The sequence below is a fragment of the Cajanus cajan genome, chromosome 9 (assembly GCF_000230855.2).
Source record: "Cajanus cajan strain Asha chromosome 9, NIPB_CcT2T_4, whole genome shotgun sequence".
NCBI lineage: Eukaryota > Viridiplantae > Streptophyta > Magnoliopsida > Fabales > Fabaceae > Cajanus > Cajanus cajan.
This window is the reverse complement of record NC_138525.1, coordinates 8,889,572-8,911,807: the sequence shown is the minus strand read 5'-3', so window position 1 is coordinate 8,911,807 and position 22,236 is coordinate 8,889,572. Positions and strand designations below refer to the sequence as shown.

At 32.2% G+C, this 22,236-nt stretch overlaps 1 protein-coding gene across 2 annotated transcripts; it reads left to right on the top strand.

Annotated features, from left to right (window-relative positions):
* The first annotated feature begins 887 nt into the window (after window positions 1–887).
* On the top strand, window positions 888–21,069 carry LOC109788045 (protein DA1-related 2). Of its 2 annotated transcripts, none has more exons than XM_083063430.1 (9): window positions 888–2,050; window positions 18,639–18,793; window positions 19,058–19,145; window positions 19,233–19,359; window positions 19,820–19,943; window positions 20,041–20,124; window positions 20,355–20,474; window positions 20,575–20,787; window positions 20,866–21,069. In XM_083063430.1, exons 2-9 carry the CDS (start codon window positions 18,680–18,682, stop codon window positions 20,932–20,934), a joined length of 939 nt encoding a protein of 312 aa, XP_082919556.1. In that variant the 5' UTR covers window positions 888–2,050; window positions 18,639–18,679; the 3' UTR covers window positions 20,935–21,069. The 2 variants fall into 2 exon arrangements, with proteins under 2 accessions (XP_082919556.1, XP_082919557.1); XM_083063431.1 differs by lacking the exon at window positions 888–2,050 and adding an exon at window positions 16,843–17,225 and having other exon boundaries at window positions 20,866–21,068.
* Window positions 21,070–22,236: the final 1,167 nt, after the last annotated feature.

Sequence of the window (22,236 nt, the reverse complement as noted above, 5' to 3'; positions counted from 1 at the left end):
AATTTTTTTTATACAATGAGAGATTAAATGTTCAAACTAAAAACCTTCAAACAACTAAAACATTATCAATCAAAAGAATTTGAATCCACAAAGAAAATTTTTGAAAAACATGCACACCTATTAACATAGAACAATCTTGCTTAGTTACTATTTGATAAACATTACAATAAGTCACTTCATGATCTTTCCCAATTATATTCACGGCTTTATTAACCAAAGAATGGCATTAATAGATCTAAATAAATACTATTTGTGTAAATACAATATGTCCTAAAAACTTATTTTCCTTCAACAAATTTTATGATCAAATTTATGGAATAAATTCTCCTATTGTAGTACGTCACTGAATAAATACTTAACCTATATATGGTTAAACATGATTGGATTACAATCGCACTAGTTTGAAGGACAATCTTGAATGAAAATTTAGCATCATGAATAATAAAGAAAAAATAAATAAATATATTTTTTTGTCTATTTTAAATATAAAATCAACTTTCTTAGATCTTGAAATTTGAAAATTTTTTATTTTAATCTTGTTATTCAAATGTTGTTGGTGAATCTATAAAAAAAAAAATCACTCATTATTGAATATATCGTATAAAATATCCTTAATAGTAATCTTATTAATAAAAAGTTACATTAAATCTAATTAGTATTTTATGATTAATTCAATTCGTCATTCTTAGTAAAGTTATTGATTTTCCTCAGTCAGGATTTAAAGTCTTTTTCAAATTACAGAAATTAAAAAAATAAAATTTAAATTTAAGAGGAAAAAACAAATTTATTGCGAGGAACAAAATTATGTTTAAGAAAATAAATATAGTGATAAATAGCAGTAGAAGTTGACAGTTACTAAGTAGTAGTACTAGGGAAACCTTGAAACTGTATCTGCCTTCTGAATTCAAAGCAGAAAGGCACCAAAGAGAACCTGAGCCAAGCTTCAACTCCATGCGTGCAAACACAGCACTTCTTTTCTTTTCTTTTCTCTCTCTAAATCCTCTTCGATTCTCTCTCTCCAATCCACCCCTTACTTAATATTCTCCTCTTCACCAGATTCCCTCCTCGCCCACCCCACAACCCTTCATTGCTTTCCAAGCCAAGAATCTCTCAGATTCCTCTCTTCCCCTCTTTTTCAACCACTATTAACTCTTCTCCAATGCCCCTTCTCTCTGTCATTTTCATTCCTCTCCTTCTCTCTCACTCTCACAACATTGCCTTTTCATTGTCATGGCTCCTTCTTCAGATGTTAATCATCTTTCTCATCCTTGCATATACGGTATCATTATTTTCTCTCTCTGTTCTAGTCATTAAAATTTGAGCTTCACGTATACCCCTATTTAAAGGCGTTTCATTTACAGATTTTTACTTTAGTCCACGGAAGAAAATTTTGATTTTTCCAACCCCATGAAGCTGTTCTTTGAACTTTGAGTTTTTTCTGATGATTTTACCGAATGGGTTTTCTCAAAGTTTCGAAATTTAATTTGTGTTTATGTAACATCCCAAATTTTATTCAATGAAAAGAAATATTTTTTTTATGTGAATAAATATTTTATTTATGTATTTTACTATTTACGTATTCGTATTTTACTATTTATATATACATATTTTCACTATTTATGTATACGTATCTTACTATTTACGAATACGTATGTATGAATAGTATTTTACTATGCAATTGCACAGTGAAGGGGCGGCTGAAACGTGGGCTGCCGATTCTTTCCGTTTCAAAATTTTAATTAATTTTGAATATAATAATGAATAGTGCATAGTGCATAGTAATTTATAATATTATTTTAATGAATAGTGTATAGTGCATAGTAACTTCAAAAATTCTATAAATAGGGGCCTAAGGTTTTGAAAATTTAGAATTCTAGAGAGAAGGAAATTCTGGAGAAATAGAGAGAGAAAGTAAGAGAGAGAGGAGAAAGAAAAGGAGGTTCTGCTCTAGTGCCTTGTTTAAGGAGAAAGAGGAAGAGATTCTGCCCTAATTCCGATTCCTTTTAAAGAAAGAAGAGAGGAGATTCTGCCCAAATTTCTGAAAACCCAGGTAAGGGGGGCAGTGGGAAACCTCGCTTGGGGGTGTGGGAATAATTGTTAAATAGTTTGTTTGTTGGATTGGCTCTCGATCCCTTACCTGTTGTTTATTTCTTTGAATATGTATTATTGATGTGTTTTGTTTTATATCTTATTTATTTACATATTAGAATCTGTTATTTGAATGGAAGGCTAAGCCTCCTAAGTATTTATAAATTTGTAATCTATTATTTAAATGGAAGGCTGAGCCTCCTTATTATCTAATATTACCTTTTAAGCTTCCTACTTTACTTAAAAGATCTTAATATATTATTATTGAAAAATATGATACCTAAGCAACCTCTGGATTGTTGGATTGTTGGATTGTTGGACTGTTGGACTGTTGGACTGTTTGGACTGTTGGACTGTTTGGACTGTTGGACTATTGGACTATTAAATTGGATTATTGAAATAATTCTTAATTATGAAATATGAATATGATATGTGTAACATGCTAAAGGTTGAGTCTGTGAATGTATGACATGCATCATATGCACATATTACTCCAGGTGTGCCGCTGAGGCCGCATACCCACGACTAACAAGGTGTACCTTTGAGTCACCCACGATATGCTAACGAGGTGTATGAACACCAGTGATAGGTGTACCTTTGGGTCACCAGTGATAAATTCTGCAACTTCTGTATGGCGCCACATGCATACATTAGTGAGTCAAGTCAAGGAAATCATTATACATAAGCATATATGTGAGATTGATTATATATGTGAATTATATTGCGTGTGTGTGTGCTATTTAACTTTTATTTCTATATCTGCAACTGAGTGAGAAGTTTCTCACTCCCTTGTCATTTTTGTGTATATTTAAATTATGATGCAGATAATTAGCATGAGGCTAAGGATGTTGGTGGTGAAGCTTAGGCTTCTGTTTGGGTTTCGCTCTGATAAGATGTGACATCGGGATTAGCTAGACTTATTGTTAAATTATTATTATTTTTCTTTTGTAATTTTTATGTTATTTATGTTGAAAGTGTGTATTTTTGTCATATTATAATTTTACTAAAAGATTATAAGTTAATTCCTAACTAGGAGGCCCTGCCACCTTTACTGGGATTAATCTATAATCTTTATTTTATTATTTCTTGACAATTTGATACTTACAGTTGAAAATTATGAATGTGCATCTTTTACCCAATGATACTTGAGATAATTATTTTATATTAGACTAAGAAAGAATTTATATATAGATGGTTTATATCTATTGTAATTATGTTGGGGTAGAGGGTGTCACATTTAGTGGTATCAGAGCAAGTCGATTTTATCAACCGTGTGTGTTATGTGCTTATCATGACTCTGTTGTGTACTCTGACTATGTCTTGTTTGTTGTGTACTATGATGATGATGTTCGTCTTGTGTTGATATTATTGAGTTTGAGATTGTTAAGTTAGTTTGTAATCAGAGGAATGATAATCATGATAGTGTTAGCCAACTCGAATTATTAGAACCTTGGATGGGAGGTGATATATTGAGTGTACTAAGAGTTTATGATTGGTGAAGTTTCTGACATCTATAGTTGTAGCAGGTTGAATCTAAAGGTGGTTGTCTCTTTGGTGAGAGATCGAAATGATGGTAATTCCCTTAAGTGTTATTATTGGTATGTTAATTATTTATGGTTTAGGTAGCATGTGAGTTGTTTTGCTTGAGAAAAGTAAGGAGAGACTTGAATGAGAAATTAAGGAGTGAATTTGGAAAGAGTTGAGGTATTTTGTGGCATTAGATATATTGATACATTATTTCTATTTGGTGTCGAAAATATTTTCACTATAGTTTGTTGTGATAGTATGAGTATTATATCGACAAAATTTATATTTTGAGGTCTTTATGAAGAATATGGTTTTAGATATTATCTTTTCGATAGAACTAGGATAAGATGAAACAAAAATCTAGAACTTCAAGTTATGAATGCCTTAGTGATTAAAAATTTAGTAAGCACTGAATTTATTAGTGGTGATATTTGAATCTTTAGCTAAAGAGATGATCTCTTGGAAATCTTATGTCTTCATAAAGAGTTGTAGCTTATTCACTTAACTTTCGTTTGAGATAGGTTTGAAATCACTTGGATGAATACAACTCTGTGTGTCAGGCAGATATATGCTATCATGATATTTTGAGTTGTTAGGCATAAAAATAGATTTAAATATGATATTTTAAGGTTTTGTATTTGATAGGTCGATTAAAATGATATAATGCAAAGTAGTAAAAGTTGGTTCTTGTACATGCTATAGGATGTAAGCAATGATCAATTCATACATGCTTAGGAATGATATTTATGAAAAAGGTATTCTAATATGATTTGATATACATGTATGTAGAAATAAGAATAGATGACTTTATGGATCAATCAGTGGAGGGTTGTGATAATAAAATGTTTTTGACCTTAGGATGTGAGATGATCATATTAGAGTATATATTTAAACTAGATTGTCTAAGTATGAATTTGGATTGTATGAGGTGAGTATTTTAGACCATGAAATTTCTTGCGGAGGAAGATTTACCTAAGTTGTGCTTAAGTGAGAGATACTTGAGTCAATTAATAAAATCAGGAGTCTTGTTTGATAGTTTATATGAAAATTCAGTGAGTAATTTTTTTTAACAACTGTTCATGGTTTAAACTGCTCTCACTATAAAAATTGCTTTTGCCTTCGTTTCTTTGGTTATTAAGATGTTTCAGTTCACTAGGTTGTTTCTTGCCTACCCTTGGAATCAACCGTAAGGATAATCTATATCAGGAATTCTTGAACCTATGTATATTTTTAACTACCCAAATCATTTCGTTGCTTACTTCTTTGAATTACTTACTATTATCTTTGACTGAATTGACTAGAAAGGAGTTACATTAGTATAGGATAACAATTGAGAAAGTAGTTTTCAAACTCTTAAGGAAAGATTGACTAGTGTTAATATTACTAGATTTTAGTAAGATTATTGTGATATATAAATATGTCTCTGAAAATAGGTTTAGGAAGAATATTGTGGCAAGAAGAAAAGATAGTAGCTTATGTTTCTAAGAAATTGAAAATTCATGAGAGAAATTATCTTACCCATAACCTTGTTAGCGACTTTGTCATTTATACTAAGATTTGGAGACACTAACTATATGATTCTATGGTTGAGGTATTTAGTGATCATAAGAACCTTAAATATCTTTTGACCAAAGGGGTTGAATACGAGATAAAAGAAATAGTTGAAATTTCTTAAGGAGTAAAATTTTGATCTTATTATTTGGCTAAAGCCATTGTGGTGATTGATGTTTTGAGGAAATCTTTATCTTTCATTATGATTAGAGAGATGAATCTTTTTGGCTCAAATTAGAAATTTAAGTTTGGATTATAAGGTTACTTCTAGTATTGTGAGATTAATTATGAATAATGAATGGATTGTTGAAGAAAATTATAGGAGCATAATTAGTTGATTTATTTTGGTAACAAGTTATAAGGCTATAGGTTAAGGTGATGGATATGATTATGACTTGGGTGAAGATGAAATGGTGAAACTAGAGAACTAATATGGATACCGAGTGTACATTATGCTTAGGTACCTGATCTTTAGAATTGATCATAGAAGAGTTTGAATTGGTTGTAGATAGAGTAGTAAAATTAGTGATCTGATATGTGTATCTAATGCTTAGGTGTTGATGTTGTGGCAAATATCTGGATTACAATGATAACCAAATTATTATTTTGATGATTTAAGGATTGAATTTGATTGCAGAATTTAGAAACTTATGCTTGATGTGTAAGATTACCCTAGTAGCATTGAATTATTTATGTTGGAAGTAACTATCGGATTAATAGATGAGATTAGAGGAACTAGGAGTTAGATCATTTATTAGTGACCCAAGTAAGCAAGAGATTAGAAAGGACACAGTTGAATGTTTAGTTATAAAACTTGAAAGGACATAAGAGTACTCTTAACATTTATTTAGGAGTTACTAAAATGTATCAGAGTGGCGCAGGGGAAGCGTGATGGTCTAATATGGAAAGAGAAGTAGAGAACTTGAATCAAGGTATGGAGAGTGAGTTTAAATTTAGAGTGGATGGAGTTTTGAGATTTAAGGATAAGTTGGGCATTCCTAGTGTGCTAGAATTTAATAAAGCAATCCTAGAAGAAGGTCATAAGAGTATCTTTAGTATCCATTCAGAAACTACTAAGATGTACCAAAATCTTAAGAAGATATTTTGTGACCTAAGATGAAGAGAGGAGTAAAGCAATTGTATATTTATGGTTAGCATACTAAAAGTTTTTAAGAATCTTGTAGCACTTAGATGCTCCATTTTGGAAGTAAGATGGTGAATAGATAGACCCTAGTGGAAGATTTGTCTAAGACGCTTAAGAAATTGATTTTGTTTGTGTTTAAGTGGATAAATCCGTCAAGATCTTTCCCTAAGCAAATCCTTTGAGGAAATTGATAAAGTTGTACATCAACAAGGTAGTGATGTTGCATAAGAATTAGAAGTAAGAATGCGAAGAGTTTACCATTGCAAAAATTTCGAGGACGAAATTTCTAAAAGGAGGGGAGAATTGTAACATCCCAAATTTTATTCAATGAAAAGAAATATTTTTTTTATGTGAATAAGTATTTTATTTATGTATTTTACTATTTACGTATTCGTATTTTATTATTTATATATGTTGGTCCCTACGGTTAGAATCTAGAAGGGGGGGTTGAATAGATTCTATGTTATTTTTCCTTTTCTTCTTTGCTTTCTAAATCTTTACCAAACAAATCTTGATTTAAAACAAACCTTTAAACATAAAAGGTAATTCAGAGTTATAAATGCACAGCTTATCCAACAAGATTTGAATAACAAGATATGTAAAGATTGAATTTATCAATTACCAAGAATCTTTAAAGTTCAGTTTCTGCAGATAATGTTTTTCTTCATCAACATTAATCAAGAAACTTATACAGAATGTAAAGAGTGTAAGGGTTAAGAAAATCATGCACCAAGATATATACTGGTTCAGCCATCCAAAGGCCTACATCCAGTTTCAGATTTAGATACACCTCTAAATCCAGTCAAATCCACTATTGATATTCTTTACAAGCACCCTGCACAAGCAATATCCAATCAATGAATTTAACAAGCAAATCTTGACACCCACAAGATTAACAAACCATTTCTTGACTCCACAAGAAACATATAACCCAAGAATATTGATCCCACAATATCCTACTTGAGAAAAACCTATCTCAAGATTTCTCTTTACACAACTCTTCCAGAGATTCTCTAATCTCAAGAGTTAAAACCATCCAAACAATAAAAGATCAGAAACGAGTACACCTGTTCGTGTAGATATGATCTTCAACAACGTAAACCAGTTTAGAATGAATTTTCTATATGAACTTCATCTTCTTGAATTGATCTTGCACACTTCTTTTTCCAAAAGTTGATTTTCAGCAGATATGATCTTTCTTTCTTTTTCAGAAAATCTTTTTCTCTTTTGCAGTAATGTGTATTCAAAAAAAAACTTCTTTCCGTGTGTGAAAATTCTCTCTTTTCTCTTCTTTTTTCTTGTTAAAAAAACTTCAGTTTTAATCTTATTTAAAGACAATTTTCATGTGCAAGGAAACAGTTATTTCAGTTATATTCATAACAGAGATAATCTATTACCTGTGATGGTAATCTATTACCACGAGTTAGAATAACTGAACTAATTGTTTCAGCTCCTGTTTTAATCTATTACCTAACATGGTAATCGATTAACACGATGCCAAAATAACACAAAACTCACATTTGGAACAGAGGTAATCGATTACTTTAAAGAGATAATCGATTAACACGATCCTTTTTCCTCTTGAAATCATCAGAATCAGTTTGGTAATCTATTACCACACATGGTAATCGATTATTCCAGTATCAATCAGTTTTTCAACATGAGTCAGGTAATCTATTACCAGTTCAGGTAATCTATTCCTTAACTCAGAAAATTTCTGATGTTTTCAAGTTTTCATTTAAAGTCTCAAACACTCAGTAAATTAATACTTCATGTTCTCAACAATGAATGAAATAAGAAAAATGAGTATTATGATATTTTCACCTTCATGTTAATTACTAATTTTTAACACATAACAAACAAACACATACAAGCCTAATCTTTTAAACAATCAATACATTATCCTTTTGACATAGGCTTAAAATAAAAAGCAACATGAACAAAACAACAAAACTAAAACTTCTAGGGAACATCTTCCAGATGTAGATTCTTCAATCTTCAACAATCTCCCCCTTTTTGGTTTTGATGAGCCAAACTCTTCATGTTGACTTTCACAATCATCATGTTGTTTTGTTTCACTTGTTTGTTTGAAATTTGAACTTGAATTTGAACCTGCATATGTCTAGAACAAAAACTTCCATACAAAGCATTATGCAGTTCTATTTCCATTTCTTTCTTATACAATACATAAACAACCATATAAACATTTAATCAGTTTCTCATGAATTTCTCCCCCTGTTTGGCTTAACCAAACCAAAAAAAACAGAGTAAACAGAGAAATAACATGATACTTATGCAACAAAAACAACAAGCACTTAATAAGACTTTCATCATATAAGCATTAAAAATGTTCAGAAGCATACAAATACTACAACTATTACAAACTTTAAGTCTGAAATATAAATCAAAGTATTTATGCAGAACAAATTAAAATGCAGTGCCTAAAATGTAATGCATAACTAAAGTTCTTCAGGGTAGGGTATGTTCATCGCATCCAGTCGTTCAGATATAGATTCAAAACAAGCCTTCAGCTCTTGATAATCTCTTCTCTGAGTTTCTCTGATGTCATCTAGCTTTGCCAGAACAGATAGCTCAAAAGTAGAAAGAGGCTTGGGCTCTTCAGCACCTTCCTCTTCTTCAATTTGAACTTCAGGTTGAGACGGCTCTGTAGTCTCAGCAGTAGGAACATCTTCCTTTGCTATCCAACCAGCATCTGTTTTCACTAGCTTCATCATTTTCAGAGCTCTATCCTTGATATCATGAACATCTCTGGTGACCTCTTTTGCTTCACCAGTTAAGGGAACTTTATAGAACACCAATACCTTGCTTATGAACACAGCATATGGACACTTGCAGTCCATTAACCTCCTTGTCTTTAGCATTATGTCTTCTACCACATATACCCAATCAACTTGAATGTTGTTCTTAAAAGCTGCGAGCAGTGCCATATCTTCTTCACTGATTTGTGCGTGATTGCTCCCCCTTGCTGCCAGAATCCAGACAATTACATAATGTAGGAGTCTATCTTCCATTCGTAGACCTCCAGCATTATATGTAATTTTCCTCTTTTCTTTTCTTTTGTATTCTTTATTAGCCTCCCAGGCTGAAACATCCCTCAGCATACTCATAAAAAACGTATCTTTATCTATTAAGAAATTTTTCATCTTTAATTCATTGAAGGTAGGTTTAATACCATTTCTGGTTAATCCACCAATCTTCAAAAATACATCAGCAGATAGAGTAACTTTTATTCCTTTAACTTCTGAAACCAAAGCACCATTTTCATCTTTTCCCAAATTTGAGTAAAAGACCCTAACAAGATCAGGGTAGTACAGTCCACTTAACCCAACAAATTTGCTAACTCCTTGACTAGATAACAGAGTAGGAAATGTAAAACCTTGCTCTATAAGCCAAGACGAGTAGAGTACCTTTGGAGCCACAATGTCTTTGCAAGCAAAAGACTCATTGAAAGTTTCCTCTTGAGACTTCCTTGTGAACCACGAATGAGAATATTCTTCTTCAGGTTCTGGACGAGAGGACTCTTGTTTCTTCTTTTTAGATGTACCTTGACCTTGAGTAGTAGGACGAGGGTAATCTCTGTTGGCTATGTGCTTTACACGCTTTCCTTTGCCAAGACTTTCCATGAATGGGGCTTAGGGTTAGGTTTTGAAATAGATTTTGAGATAGAAAAGGGAACCAGGGGTTTCGTTCGTTTTAGTTTGAAGTAAAAATGGAGAGAGTTTTGAATTAATTTGAATTCGAAACAGATTTAAAGAGGGTTTTTGAGTACAAAAAAAACAGGGGTTCGCGTCAGGTAATCGATTAACCCAGTTGGTAATCGATTATCTCGCAACTGAAACAGGGTAATTATGCAAGTAAGTGAGTGGTAATCGATTAACCCGCATGGTAATCGATTATCACAGTGGGTATGCATCAGAAATTGCATCAAAGTAGCAGAGGTAGTCGATTACTGAAAATTGATAATCGATTACTGCTGTTGATTTTTCAGCAATTTCTTCATTTCTTCCAATGGTAATCGATTAACCCGATAGGTAATCGATTATCACAGAGAAATGTGTGCAGATACAGGGCATACTGTGTTTTGTGTGATTTCCTATTATGAGTGCACATACATCAAGTTTAAACCTATAAGTGCTTAGCAATTTCATGCATATTCACACAATCATACTTTAATTATGAGATTTAGGATAGATTGGACTCACTAATGATACCAAGATTGGTTCTTAGCTTGAAAAATCTTTCCTTTGGTAGAGGCTTTGTAAAGATGTCAGCAAGTTGATCTTCTGACATTATGAATTTGATGTCACAGTCTCCTTTCTCTACATGATCTCTGATAAAGTGATGTCTAACTTCAATGTGCTTAGTTCTTGAGTGTAGAATAGGATTCCTTGAAATGTTAATTGCACTTGTGTTGTCACACTTCAGTGGTATGTGATCAATCTTCAAACCAAAGTCTTGAAGTTGATGTTTAAACCAAATTGACTGAGCACAGCAGCTTCCAGCAGCTATATACTCAGCTTCAGCAGTTGAGAGTGCTACACAAGCTTGTTTCTTGCTCTGCCACGATATGAGACATTCTCCAAACGTGTGGCACGTTCCACTTGTACTTTTCCTATCCAATTTACAACCAGCAAAATCGGAGTCAGAGTAACCAGTTAAAGATGGAGAAGTACCTTTAGGATACCACAATCCAACATTGATTGTGCCTTTCAAATACTTCAGTATTTTCTTTACAGCCTTCAGATGTGATTCCTTTGGTTTTGATTGGAATCTAGCACATACACATACACTGTACATGATGTCAGGTCTGCTAGCTGTTAGATACAGAAGAGATCCAATGATCCCTCTATACATTGATTCTTCAACATCTTTTCCTGCAATATCACTATCTAGATAACAATTAGTAGACATAGGAGTATTTGATATCTTACAATTCTCCATATCAAATTTCTTTAACAGTTCTTTGCTATATTTAGTTTGATGTAGAAAAATTCCATTTTCCATTTGTTTGACTTGTAGTCCTAGGAAGAAGCTTAATTCTCCCATCATAGACATATCAAACTCCTTCTGCATATTGGAAACAAATTCTCCACAAAGAGATTGGTTAGTTGATCCAAATATTATATCATCAACATAAATCTGAATCAGCAGAATATCTTTTGATTTTCTCTTTATGAAAAGAGTTTTATCAACATTACCTCTTTGAAAGTCATGAGTTAGTAGAAACTTACTCAGCCTTTCATACCATTTCCTTGGAGCTTGTTTCAGTCCATACAAAGCTTTCTTGAGCTTGTAAACATGCTTAGGTAATTTGCAGTCAACAAAACCAGGTGGTTGAGCTACATAAACTTCTTCATCAATTAGACCATTTAAAAATGCACTTTTCACATCCATTTGATATAGTTTGAAATCAAACACACAAGCAAATGCAAGTAAAAGCCTAACAGCTTCTAATCTAGCAACTGGAGCATATGTTTCACCAAAGTCTATACCTTCCTGTTGATTGTATCCTTTGGCTACTAATCTAGCTTTATTTTTAACTATAACACCTTCTTCATTTAGTTTGTTTCTGAAAACCCATTTTGTACCAATGACATTCATATTCTTATTGAAAGGAACTAAAATCCAAACATCATTTCTTTTGAATTGATTCAGTTCATCATGCATGGCCATTATCCAGAATTCATCTTTTAATGCATGTTCCACACATAATGGTTCAATTTGAGAAACAAATGCCATATCATCACTTAGAAGATTGAAAGAGTGTCTAGTAGAAACTCCCTTATTTATATCTCCAAGAATGTTATCCAGAGATAGATCTTTGGGTTTCCTCCATTCTTTGGGTAGTGATGTGTCTTCAGATGGTGTTTTCTGCTGTAGTTCCAGTTTTTCTTCTTCTTGTGTAATACTGTCACCTGTCTCATCTTCATCATTAAGAGATTTTCCTTTTTCAAGGATGTTAGTTTCATCAAAGGTAACATGTATAGATTCTTCAACAGATAAGGTACTTTTGTTAAAGACTCTATATGCTTTGCTAATTGCAGAATATCCAATAAAAACTCCTTCATCAGCCTTAGCATCAAATTTTCCAAGAGTGTCTTTTCCATTATTCAGAACAAAACACTTACAGCCAAACACTTTAAAATGTGAAATGTCAGGCTTTCTTCCTTTGTAAAGCTCATATGGTGTTTTCTTTAAAATAGGTCTAATCAAGATTCTATTTAGAACATAGCATGCAGTGTTTACTGCATCAGCCCAAAAGTATTTTGGTAAACCATTTTCATTTAACATGGCTCTTGCTAGCTCTATTAGAGATCTATTTTTCCTCTCTACAACTCCATTTTGTTGAGGAGTTCTAGGGACAGAAAAATTGTGATTAATACCATTTTCTTCACAAAAAGTTTGAAAAGTTTCATTTTGAAATTCACCACCATGATCACTTCGCAAAGATTTAATTTTCAAGTCCTTTTCATTCTGAATTCTTTTTGAAATGATTCTAAAGGCTTTAAAAGCATTGTCTTTATGGGATATAAATGCAACCCATGTGAATCTGGAGTAGTCATCAATGAGAACTAAAGCATAAGTGTTTCCACCTAGACTTTTGGTTCTTGATGGTCCAAAGAGATCCATGTGCAAAAGTTCCAGCGGTCTAGAGGTTGACATAACTTTCTTTGATTTAAAAGAAGCTCTAGTCTGCTTTCCCTTTTGACATGCATCACAAAGTCCTTGTTTAGAGAACTTGATCTTTGGAAGACCACTAACAAGATCTTTAGATGCAAGTCTATTTAACTGATCTGCATTTATATGTGCAATGCGTCTATGCCATAACCATGTTACATTATCATGTGATGTGAGACAAGAATTGGATGATGAATGCTCTAAGTCTAAGATGTATATGTTATTGACTCTTTTTCCTATAAGCAGGACTTCATTTGATTCCTTATCACAAACCATACAGCATTGATTATTAAAAGAGATATTGTAATTTTTGTCACAAAGCTGGCTAATACTAAGCAGGTTATATTTGAGACCTTCTACATACAGGACATTTTCAATGAGAGTATTGGAATTATTACCAACACTGCCTGAGCCTAGTATTCTGCCTTTGTTGTTATCTCCATATGTTACAGATCCTCCTTCTTTTTCCTGTAATGAGATAAATTTGCTTTTATCTCCTGTCATGTGTCTTGAGCAGCCGCTGTCTAAGTACCACATTGATTGCTTTGCTCTCAAGCACACCTGCAACACAAGTTATTCAATTTGATTTTGGTACCCAATGGATCTTGGGTCCTGGAGAATCAGTGAGTACATAATCTAATTTCTTAATCCATTTATATTTTCCACTAGGAATGCCAAATTTCCTTATCATGCATCTGTAGTAGTTATGACCAGATTTCATACAATAGTTACATGAGTGGGAATTAATGGATTTCATAACATTAATATTCTGTTTTTCTTTATCCTTTGCTTTTAATGCAGCATACAATGTTTCACAGTTCTCACATGGTGACTTTAGTTTAGAGATATCTGAAAGTAGTTTCCTGTTATCATTCTCTAAATCAGAAATTTTATCTCTCATGTGTGTCATTTTCTTTTTGTAAACATTATTTGATTTTTCTAATTTCTTTGCTTCAGCATACAGTTCAGCAAATGCATTTTGCAATTCATCATACGAGTCAATAGATGAGTCAGAATCATATACCTCATAATCTGAATTATGTTTGGTCATGAGACAGAGATTTGCTTCCTGATCCTCATCACTATCACTTGAAGTTGTTGAGGCATTCTCTTCCCATGCTATGTATGCTTTCTTTTTCTTTGATCTGAACTTTTGTTTCGTCTCCTCATTCTTTTTCAGGCTTGGACAGTCAGCTCTCATGTGTCCAGCTTTTCCACATTCAAAACATTTGAACTTTGGAGATGAGTTTTCATTCTTCTTGAAGGATTTCTTCTGACTGGAGAATCTCTTATTGTTGTTCTTCCTTCTCATGAATTTTCTGAAATTCTTCACCATTAGATTTAATTCTTCTTGTTCAGAACTTTCATTGCTGCTATCCTCTTCATCACTTGAGGATTCTTTTACCTTTAAGGCCAGACCTTTTGCCTTTTTATCTTTTTGTTCTTCATCAGCAATCCTTGACAGATCCATCTCATATTCTCTTAGCTTTCCAAATAACTCAGCACTTGTCATCTGAGCTAAGTTCTTTGACTCTGTAATTGCTGTGACAGTTGGTTGCCATCTTCTGTTTAGTGACTTCAGGATTTTGACATTTACTTCTTCTTCCACGAAGTCTTTCCCTAATCCTTTTAGGTGATTTATTATGTGAATGAACCTCTTTTGCATATCCATGACAGTTTCACCTTGATTCATTCTGAAGGTTTCATATTCCTGAATGAGTGTGTTCTTTCTAGCTCTTCTCACTTCTGGAGTTCCTTCATGTGTTACTTGGATTAAATCCCAAGCTTCCTTTGCTGTAGAACAAGCTGAAATTCTAAAAAATTCATCAGAATTTAGTGCAGAATGTATGATATTTAAAGCTTTTGCATCATTCTCTGCTCTTCTAATTTCACTTTGATCCCAGCTATCATATGGTTTCTCAATTTCTTTTCCTCCCTCTATCTTAGTGGGTATTTTGTAATCTGTGATTACAGCCTGCCAAATATTTCTATGAACAGATTCCATGAAAATTTTCATTCTAACTTTCCAAAAGGGATAGTTATCTCCACAAAACAATGGGGGTCTGTTTATAGAAGCACCTTCAGCAAACGGTAATTGATTACCAGCCATCTAACCTTTCTAAAGATCTAGTCTTGAATGTTTTACAAGATACAGCTCTGGTACCAATTGTTGGTCCCTACGGTTAGAATCTAGAAGGGGGGGTTGAATAGATTCTATGTTATTTTTCCTTTTCTTCTTTGCTTTCTAAATCTTTACCAAACAAATCTTGATTTAAAACAAACCTTTAAACATAAAAGGTAATTCAGAGTTATAAATGCACAGCTTATCCAACAAGATTTGAATAACAAGATATGTAAAGATTGAATTTATCAATTACCAAGAATCTTTAAAGTTCAGTTTCTGCAGATAATGTTTTTCTTCATCAACATTAATCAAGAAACTTATACAGAATGTAAAGAGTGTAAGGGTTAAGAAAATCATGCACCAAGATATATACTGGTTCAGCCATCCAAAGGCCTACATCCAGTTTCAGATTTAGATACACCTCTAAATCCAGTCAAATCCACTATTGATATTCTTTACAAGCACCCTGCACAAGCAATATCCAATCAATGAATTTAACAAGCAAATCTTGACACCCACAAGATTAACAAACCATTTCTTGACTCCACAAGAAACATATAACCCAAGAATATTGATCCCACAATATCCTACTTGAGAAAAACCTATCTCAAGATTTCTCTTTACACAACTCTTCCAGAGATTCTCTAATCTCAAGAGTTAAAACCATCCAAACAATAAAAGATCAGAAACGAGTACACCTGTTCGTGTAGATATGATCTTCAACAACGTAAACCAGTTTAGAATGAATTTTCTATATGAACTTCATCTTCTTGAATTGATCTTGCACACTTCTTTTTCCAAAAGTTGATTTTCAGCAGATATGATCTTTCTTTCTTTTTCAGAAAATCTTTTTCTCTTTTGCAGTAATGTGTATTCAAAAAAAAACTTCTTTCCGTGTGTGAAAATTCTCTCTTTTCTCTTCTTTTTTCTTGTTAAAAAAACTTCAGTTTTAATCTTATTTAAAGACAATTTTCATGTGCAAGGAAACAGTTATTTCAGTTATATTCATAACAGAGATAATCTATTACCTGTGATGGTAATCTATTACCACGAGTTAGAATAACTGAACTAATTGTTTCAGCTCCTGTTTTAATCTATTACCTAACATGGTAATCGATTAACACGATGCCAAAATAACACAAAACTCACATTTGGAACAGAGGTAATCGATTACTTTAAAGAGATAATCGATTAACACGATCCTTTTTCCTCTTGAAATCATCAGAATCAGTTTGGTAATCTATTACCACACATGGTAATCGATTATTCCAGTATCAATCAGTTTTTCAACATGAGTCAGGTAATCTATTACCAGTTCAGGTAATCTATTCCTTAACTCAGAAAATTTCTGATGTTTTCAAGTTTTCATTTAAAGTCTCAAACACTCAGTAAATTAATACTTCATGTTCTCAACAATGAATGAAATAAGAAAAATGAGTATTATGATATTTTCACCTTCATGTTAATTACTAATTTTTAACACATAACAAACAAACACATACAAGCCTAATCTTTTAAACAATCAATACATTATCCTTTTGACATAGGCTTAAAATAAAAAGCAACATGAACAAAACAACAAAACTAAAACTTCTAGGGAACATCTTCCAGATGTAGATTCTTCAATCTTCAACAATATATACATATTTTTACTATTTATGTATACGTATCTTACTATTTACGAATACGTATGTATGAATAGTTTTTTACTATGCAATTGTACAGTGAAGGGGCGGCTGAAACGTGGGCTGCGGATTCTTTCCGTTTCAAAATTTTAATTAATTTGAATATAATAATGAATAGTGCATAGTGCATAGTAATTTATAATATTATTTTAATGAATAGTACATAGTGCATAGTAACTTCAAAAATTCTATAAATAGGGGCCTAAGGTTTTGAAAATTTAGAATTCTAGAGAGAAGGAAATTCTGGAGAAATAGAGAGAGAAAGTAAGAGAGAGAGAAGGAGAAAGAAAAGGAGGTTCTGCTCTAGTGCCTTGTTTAAGGAGAAAGAGGAAGAGATTCTGCCCTAATTCTGATTCCTTTTAAAGAAAGAAGAGAGGAGATTCTGCCCAAATTTCTGTAAACCCAGGTAAGGGGGGAGTGGGAAACCTCGCTTGGGGGTGTGGGAATAATTGTTAAATAGTTTGTTTGTTGGATTGACTCCCGATCCCTTACCTGTTGTTTATTTCTTTGAATATGTATTATTGATGTGTTTTGTTTTATATCTTATTTATTTACATATTAGAATCTGTTATTTGAATGGAAGGCTAAGCCTCCTAAGTATTTATAAATTTGTAATCTATTATTTAAATGGAAGGCTGAGCCTCCTTATTATCTTATATTACCTTTTAAGCTTCCTACTTTACTTAAAAGATCTTAATATATTATTATTGAAAAATATGATACCTAAGCAACCTCTGGACTGTTGGATTGTTGGACTGTTGGACTGTTGGACTGTTTGGACTGTTGGACTGTTTGGACTGTTGGACTATTGGACTATTAAATTGGATTATTGAAATAATTCTTAATTATGAAATATGAATATGATATGTGTAACATGCTAAAGGTTGAGTATATGAATGTATGACATGCATCATATGCACATATTACTCCAGGTGTGCCGCTGAGGCCGCATACCCACGACTAACAAGGTGTACCTTTGAGTCACCCACGATATGCTAACGAGGTGTATGAACACCAGTGATAGGTGTGCCTTCGGGACACCAGTGATGTAACATGCTAACGAGGTGTATGAACACCAGTGATAGGTGTACCTTTGGGTCACCAGTGATAAATTCTGCAACTTCTGTATGGCGCCACATGCATACATTAGTGAGTCAAGTCAAGGAAATCATTATACATAAGCATATATGTGAGATTGATTATATATGTGAATTATATTGCGTGTGTGTGTGCTATTTAACTTTTATTTCTATATCTGCAACTGAGTGAGAAGTTTCTCACTCCCTTGTCATTTTTGTGTATATTTAAATTATGATGCAGATAATTAGCATGAGGCTAAGGATGTTGGTGGTGAAGCTTAGGCTTCTGTTTGGGTTTCGCTCTGATAAGATGTGACATCGGGATTAGCTAGACTTATTGTTAAATTATTATTATTTTTCTTTTGTAATTTTTATGTTATTTATGTTGAAAGTGTGTATTTTTGTCATATTATAATTTTACTAAAAGATTATAAGTTAATTCCTAACTAGGAGGCCCTGCCACCTTTACTGGGATTAATCTATAATCTTTATTTTATTATTTCTTGACAATTTGATACTTACAGTTGAAAATTATGAATGTGCATCTTTTACCCAATGATACTTGAGATAATTATTTTATATTAGACTAAGAAAGAATTTATATATAGATGGTTTATATCTATTGTAATTATGTTGGGGTAGAGGGTGTCACAGTTTCCACAGAAGTTATGTATTTGAGTTTGAGCTTCTAGAGGTTTTAATCTAACTAGTTAAATCGTGAAAATTTTGGTGGCGAACAGGGGATTATATTTCTCCACGCTCAGAGAGAAAGTCTGGTTTCATGAAATGGCTTTCTAAGCTTTTCAGAGGTGGGTCCAATAGAGGAAGGGGTGGACGTCATCTGCATGAGCCAGCAGAGGAAAGCATGGTCTGGGGTGCTCCATCTAGAGCGTTGGTAAGTTGAAGCACTGAATTTTAGTTTTCTTCAATCATGTCTACTGTTATTGGCCTTGTTATAGATATTATTATTATTATGAATTTAATTAGAGTAAAACTTGTGTTAAATAGCATATTATCATGTATGACAAGTGTGTTGATTGATAGAAAATGTAAAGAAAAAATCACATTTAAAGTCTAATTTATTGCTTTGCTTAAATTAAAAAATGCAATTAGATACTCAATTTTTATCTGTAATGCAATTAAAAAATGTAATAATTAGGATGACCGTGGTAGAGCTCAGAAGGAGAAAGAGGATCTGGGCCATGCAATGGCACTTTCTTCAGCTGAAGATTTAAAGAGACCAAACGGTTGGTACTTGAATTTCAAAAAGGTGCTTCTTACTTGTTATATATCTTGATCTTTCTTATCAAAGATTAAACTTTTGTTTTCATTAGCCCATCAAGGATATAGTTGGGGAGAAGACACCGGTGATGATTACTCAAAGGCACTTCAGGATACCCTTAACTCTTCTGCACACCCTCCATATGTAGCCCCTACACCATTTTATCCCCACGAATATAGGTAAAATCTGTCCTAAATCTTGTATTCATTAGGTAAATGCCAAACAAGTGTTTTCAATTTGGTCCACAGTAAGGTTGTCGAGCTTTCTTATATTGGCCAATCACTTTTTTTCCTCATGCTCAGAAGTCGAGATATTTTGACATTATGTGTACATAAATATCTCTCTATATTATGTAATTAATTGCATTATTGTTGTTCACTAAATACTTTCAAGTAATCAAGTTTACTTCACATCAATGGATGAATAATTGATGGTCTGCAGCATCATTTCTGGCTTGTTTCAATGAATCAAGTTGCAAAAGGAATCAGAATCTGTTTCTTCTAAAATCTTTAAAAGGGGAAAAGAAACTTGCAGCATGTGCTTGGGGGGTAGAGTTCTATGTAAATGTCTAAGCAAAAGGAAAAGCAGGATATTTTGGTAGCATTTACAACTAATAATGTGTATTTTGCCATTAAACAGAAGAATATGTGGTGGCTGCAACCAAGAGATAATCTATGGAAATTGTTTGGGCTGCATGGATACTTATTTTCATCCAAATTGCTTTCGCTGCCACTCTTGTCGTTACCCCATTACAGAGCGGGAGGTAGTTTGATCCTCTTTGATGTTTTTAGCGGATGTTGAGATCATAATTGTTCTTTTTGATCCATCTCTTACTGTTTTCTTTTTTCTGTTGATCCAAGTTTTCATTGTCAGGGAAGCATCCATATCACAAGTCCTGTTTTAAAGAGTTGACTCACCCAAAATGTGAAGTTTGCTTCCAATTTGTAAGATTAGTTTTGCCTCTCCTTATTCAAACTGTTCTTTGTCACTACTTATTAGTTTTCTTTGTTAATATTATTAAATTTCAGTTTGTTATATACTTTAAATAGGATTAAGGCATTAGATTGTTAATGATGGAGGAACCAAATAATAATATAGTTTTATAATATAACAGGACACTTGATAATAAGGAGCTATCCTATTAAAAGTAATGAAATTTTCATTTTAATTTCAGATTCCTATAAATGCTGCTGGTTTGATTGAGTATAGGTGCCACCCATTTTGGTCCCAAAAGTATTGTCCATCTCATGAATATGATAACACAGCTCGTTGCTGTAGTTGTGAAAGACTGGAGGTACTGATTTATGCACTCTAGTTAAGACTGTTTAATAATTCCTATTTTCAGAACAGATAAAGAATTTCTTTTATTTTCTACTGTTATATTTCCTTTGAAGCCACGGAACATAAAATACTATAGACTAGAAGATGGACGGTGTTTGTGTTTAGAGTGCATGGAATCTGCTATAACAGATACTGGTGATTGCCAGCCCCTTTACCATTCCATCAGAGATTACTATGAAGGAATGCAGATGAGAATAGATCAGCAAATTCCCATGCTTCTCGTTGAAAGAGAAGCACTTAATGAAGCTATTGAAGGGGAAAAGAATGTATGGAAAACTCCCTTCTTTATTTTAGTGAAATAATAATCCGCCCAACTTTTTCTCACTCTTACTTGTTTCTGCCAGGATTTTCACCACTTACCAGAAACAAGGGGTTTATGTCTTTCAGAAGAGCAGACTGTCACCAGTGTATGATATTAAAAATATTCAGTTTTTTGTTTGTTTAGAATGTGGAAACACATCGTGAATGAAATTGCTATTATTTGTCAGATAAATTCACTACTGTATGATTATGTTGTAGAAGATGAATTTATTACAAAGACTAATTAAAAAAATAATTAAAAGGTTAATTTTTATAACAAATTTTATTTATATGTAGTATAATTAAAAAAATTAAAAACAAAAAGTATAATAAAATTATAAAAATATTAAAATAAGAAAGATAAATAATAAATAATACAACTGAAAAATTAATTTATACTATAAATTCAAAAAATTAACAAAAAAAAACTAAAACGTTTTAATAAAATAATATTAATATTAAACTATTTAATTATAATAAATACTATATTAAGATAAAATCTTAAAATATAAAAATAATATAAAAATATAAAATTAATTTATAAAGATAAATTATTAAAAATATTAAATTAAAATTAAAATAAAATAAGTAATTACAATAAAAAAAATTTAAACGGCTGTACCGGTACCCAGTGGGTACCGTAGAATCTTCCTTAAATTTATTTAAAATCCATCCCAATCCACGTCATGTCCCCAATTGAAAGACACACTCACAATCTTTTTTCTTTTTCTTCATATTTTTCCATAATTTGAAATATTAAGAAAATGCATCAAAATTAGGGACGACAAAAATATCTGCACCCGTTGGTATCTGTAGATAAAATTTATTACAGATAATAAATGGGTAAGCTAATTGGATACCCGCGGATAATGGGAATGGATAATTTTTCACCCGTTTATAAATAGTGCGGGGGCGGATATGATGATATTCATACTCACGGGTACCCGTTTAATAACATTTCTTAAATATCCTAATTATCTTTATACCACATAACCCTAAAATTATACTCTCTTATCTTTTTTTTTCATAGTTGCACAGCCCACACATTAGTCATCACACATTACGAGATTGAATTATTGTAACTTTGTGATATGAGACTTTCTCTTACTTGTGAGATTGATGTATTTTAAGTTATTAATTATCTTACTTTTTTATTATTATTTCAACAAAATTAATATTAATTACAAGTTCAAAATTAACATTAAATTTTTATTTTTAATATTTCAATGACATTAAATATAAACTTAAAAATATTTGTAATATAACTTTTTAATTTCTTAAAAAATTTATAAATATTCATGGATATCTATGAATATCCACAAATATTCAAGAAATTCATGGATATAGAGCTAATTTTCATCTAGCGGGGTGGGGACGGGTTTACTATTACCCGCCCTTATGTGTGACACCCTCTA

Bases quoted from the DNA above. Each gene is read 5' to 3' on its own strand.
- LOC109788045 (XM_083063430.1), top strand. From the start codon at position 18,680: ATGAAATGGCTTTCTAAGCTTTTCAGAGGTGGGTCCAATAGAGGAAGG. The intron at 19,146-19,232 runs GTTGGTACTTGA...TGTTTTCATTAG, and splicing joins AGATTTAAAGAGACCAAACG to CCCATCAAGGATATAGTTGG. The intron at 19,360-19,819 runs GTAAAATCTGTC...GCCATTAAACAG, and splicing joins TTTTATCCCCACGAATATAG to AAGAATATGTGGTGGCTGCA.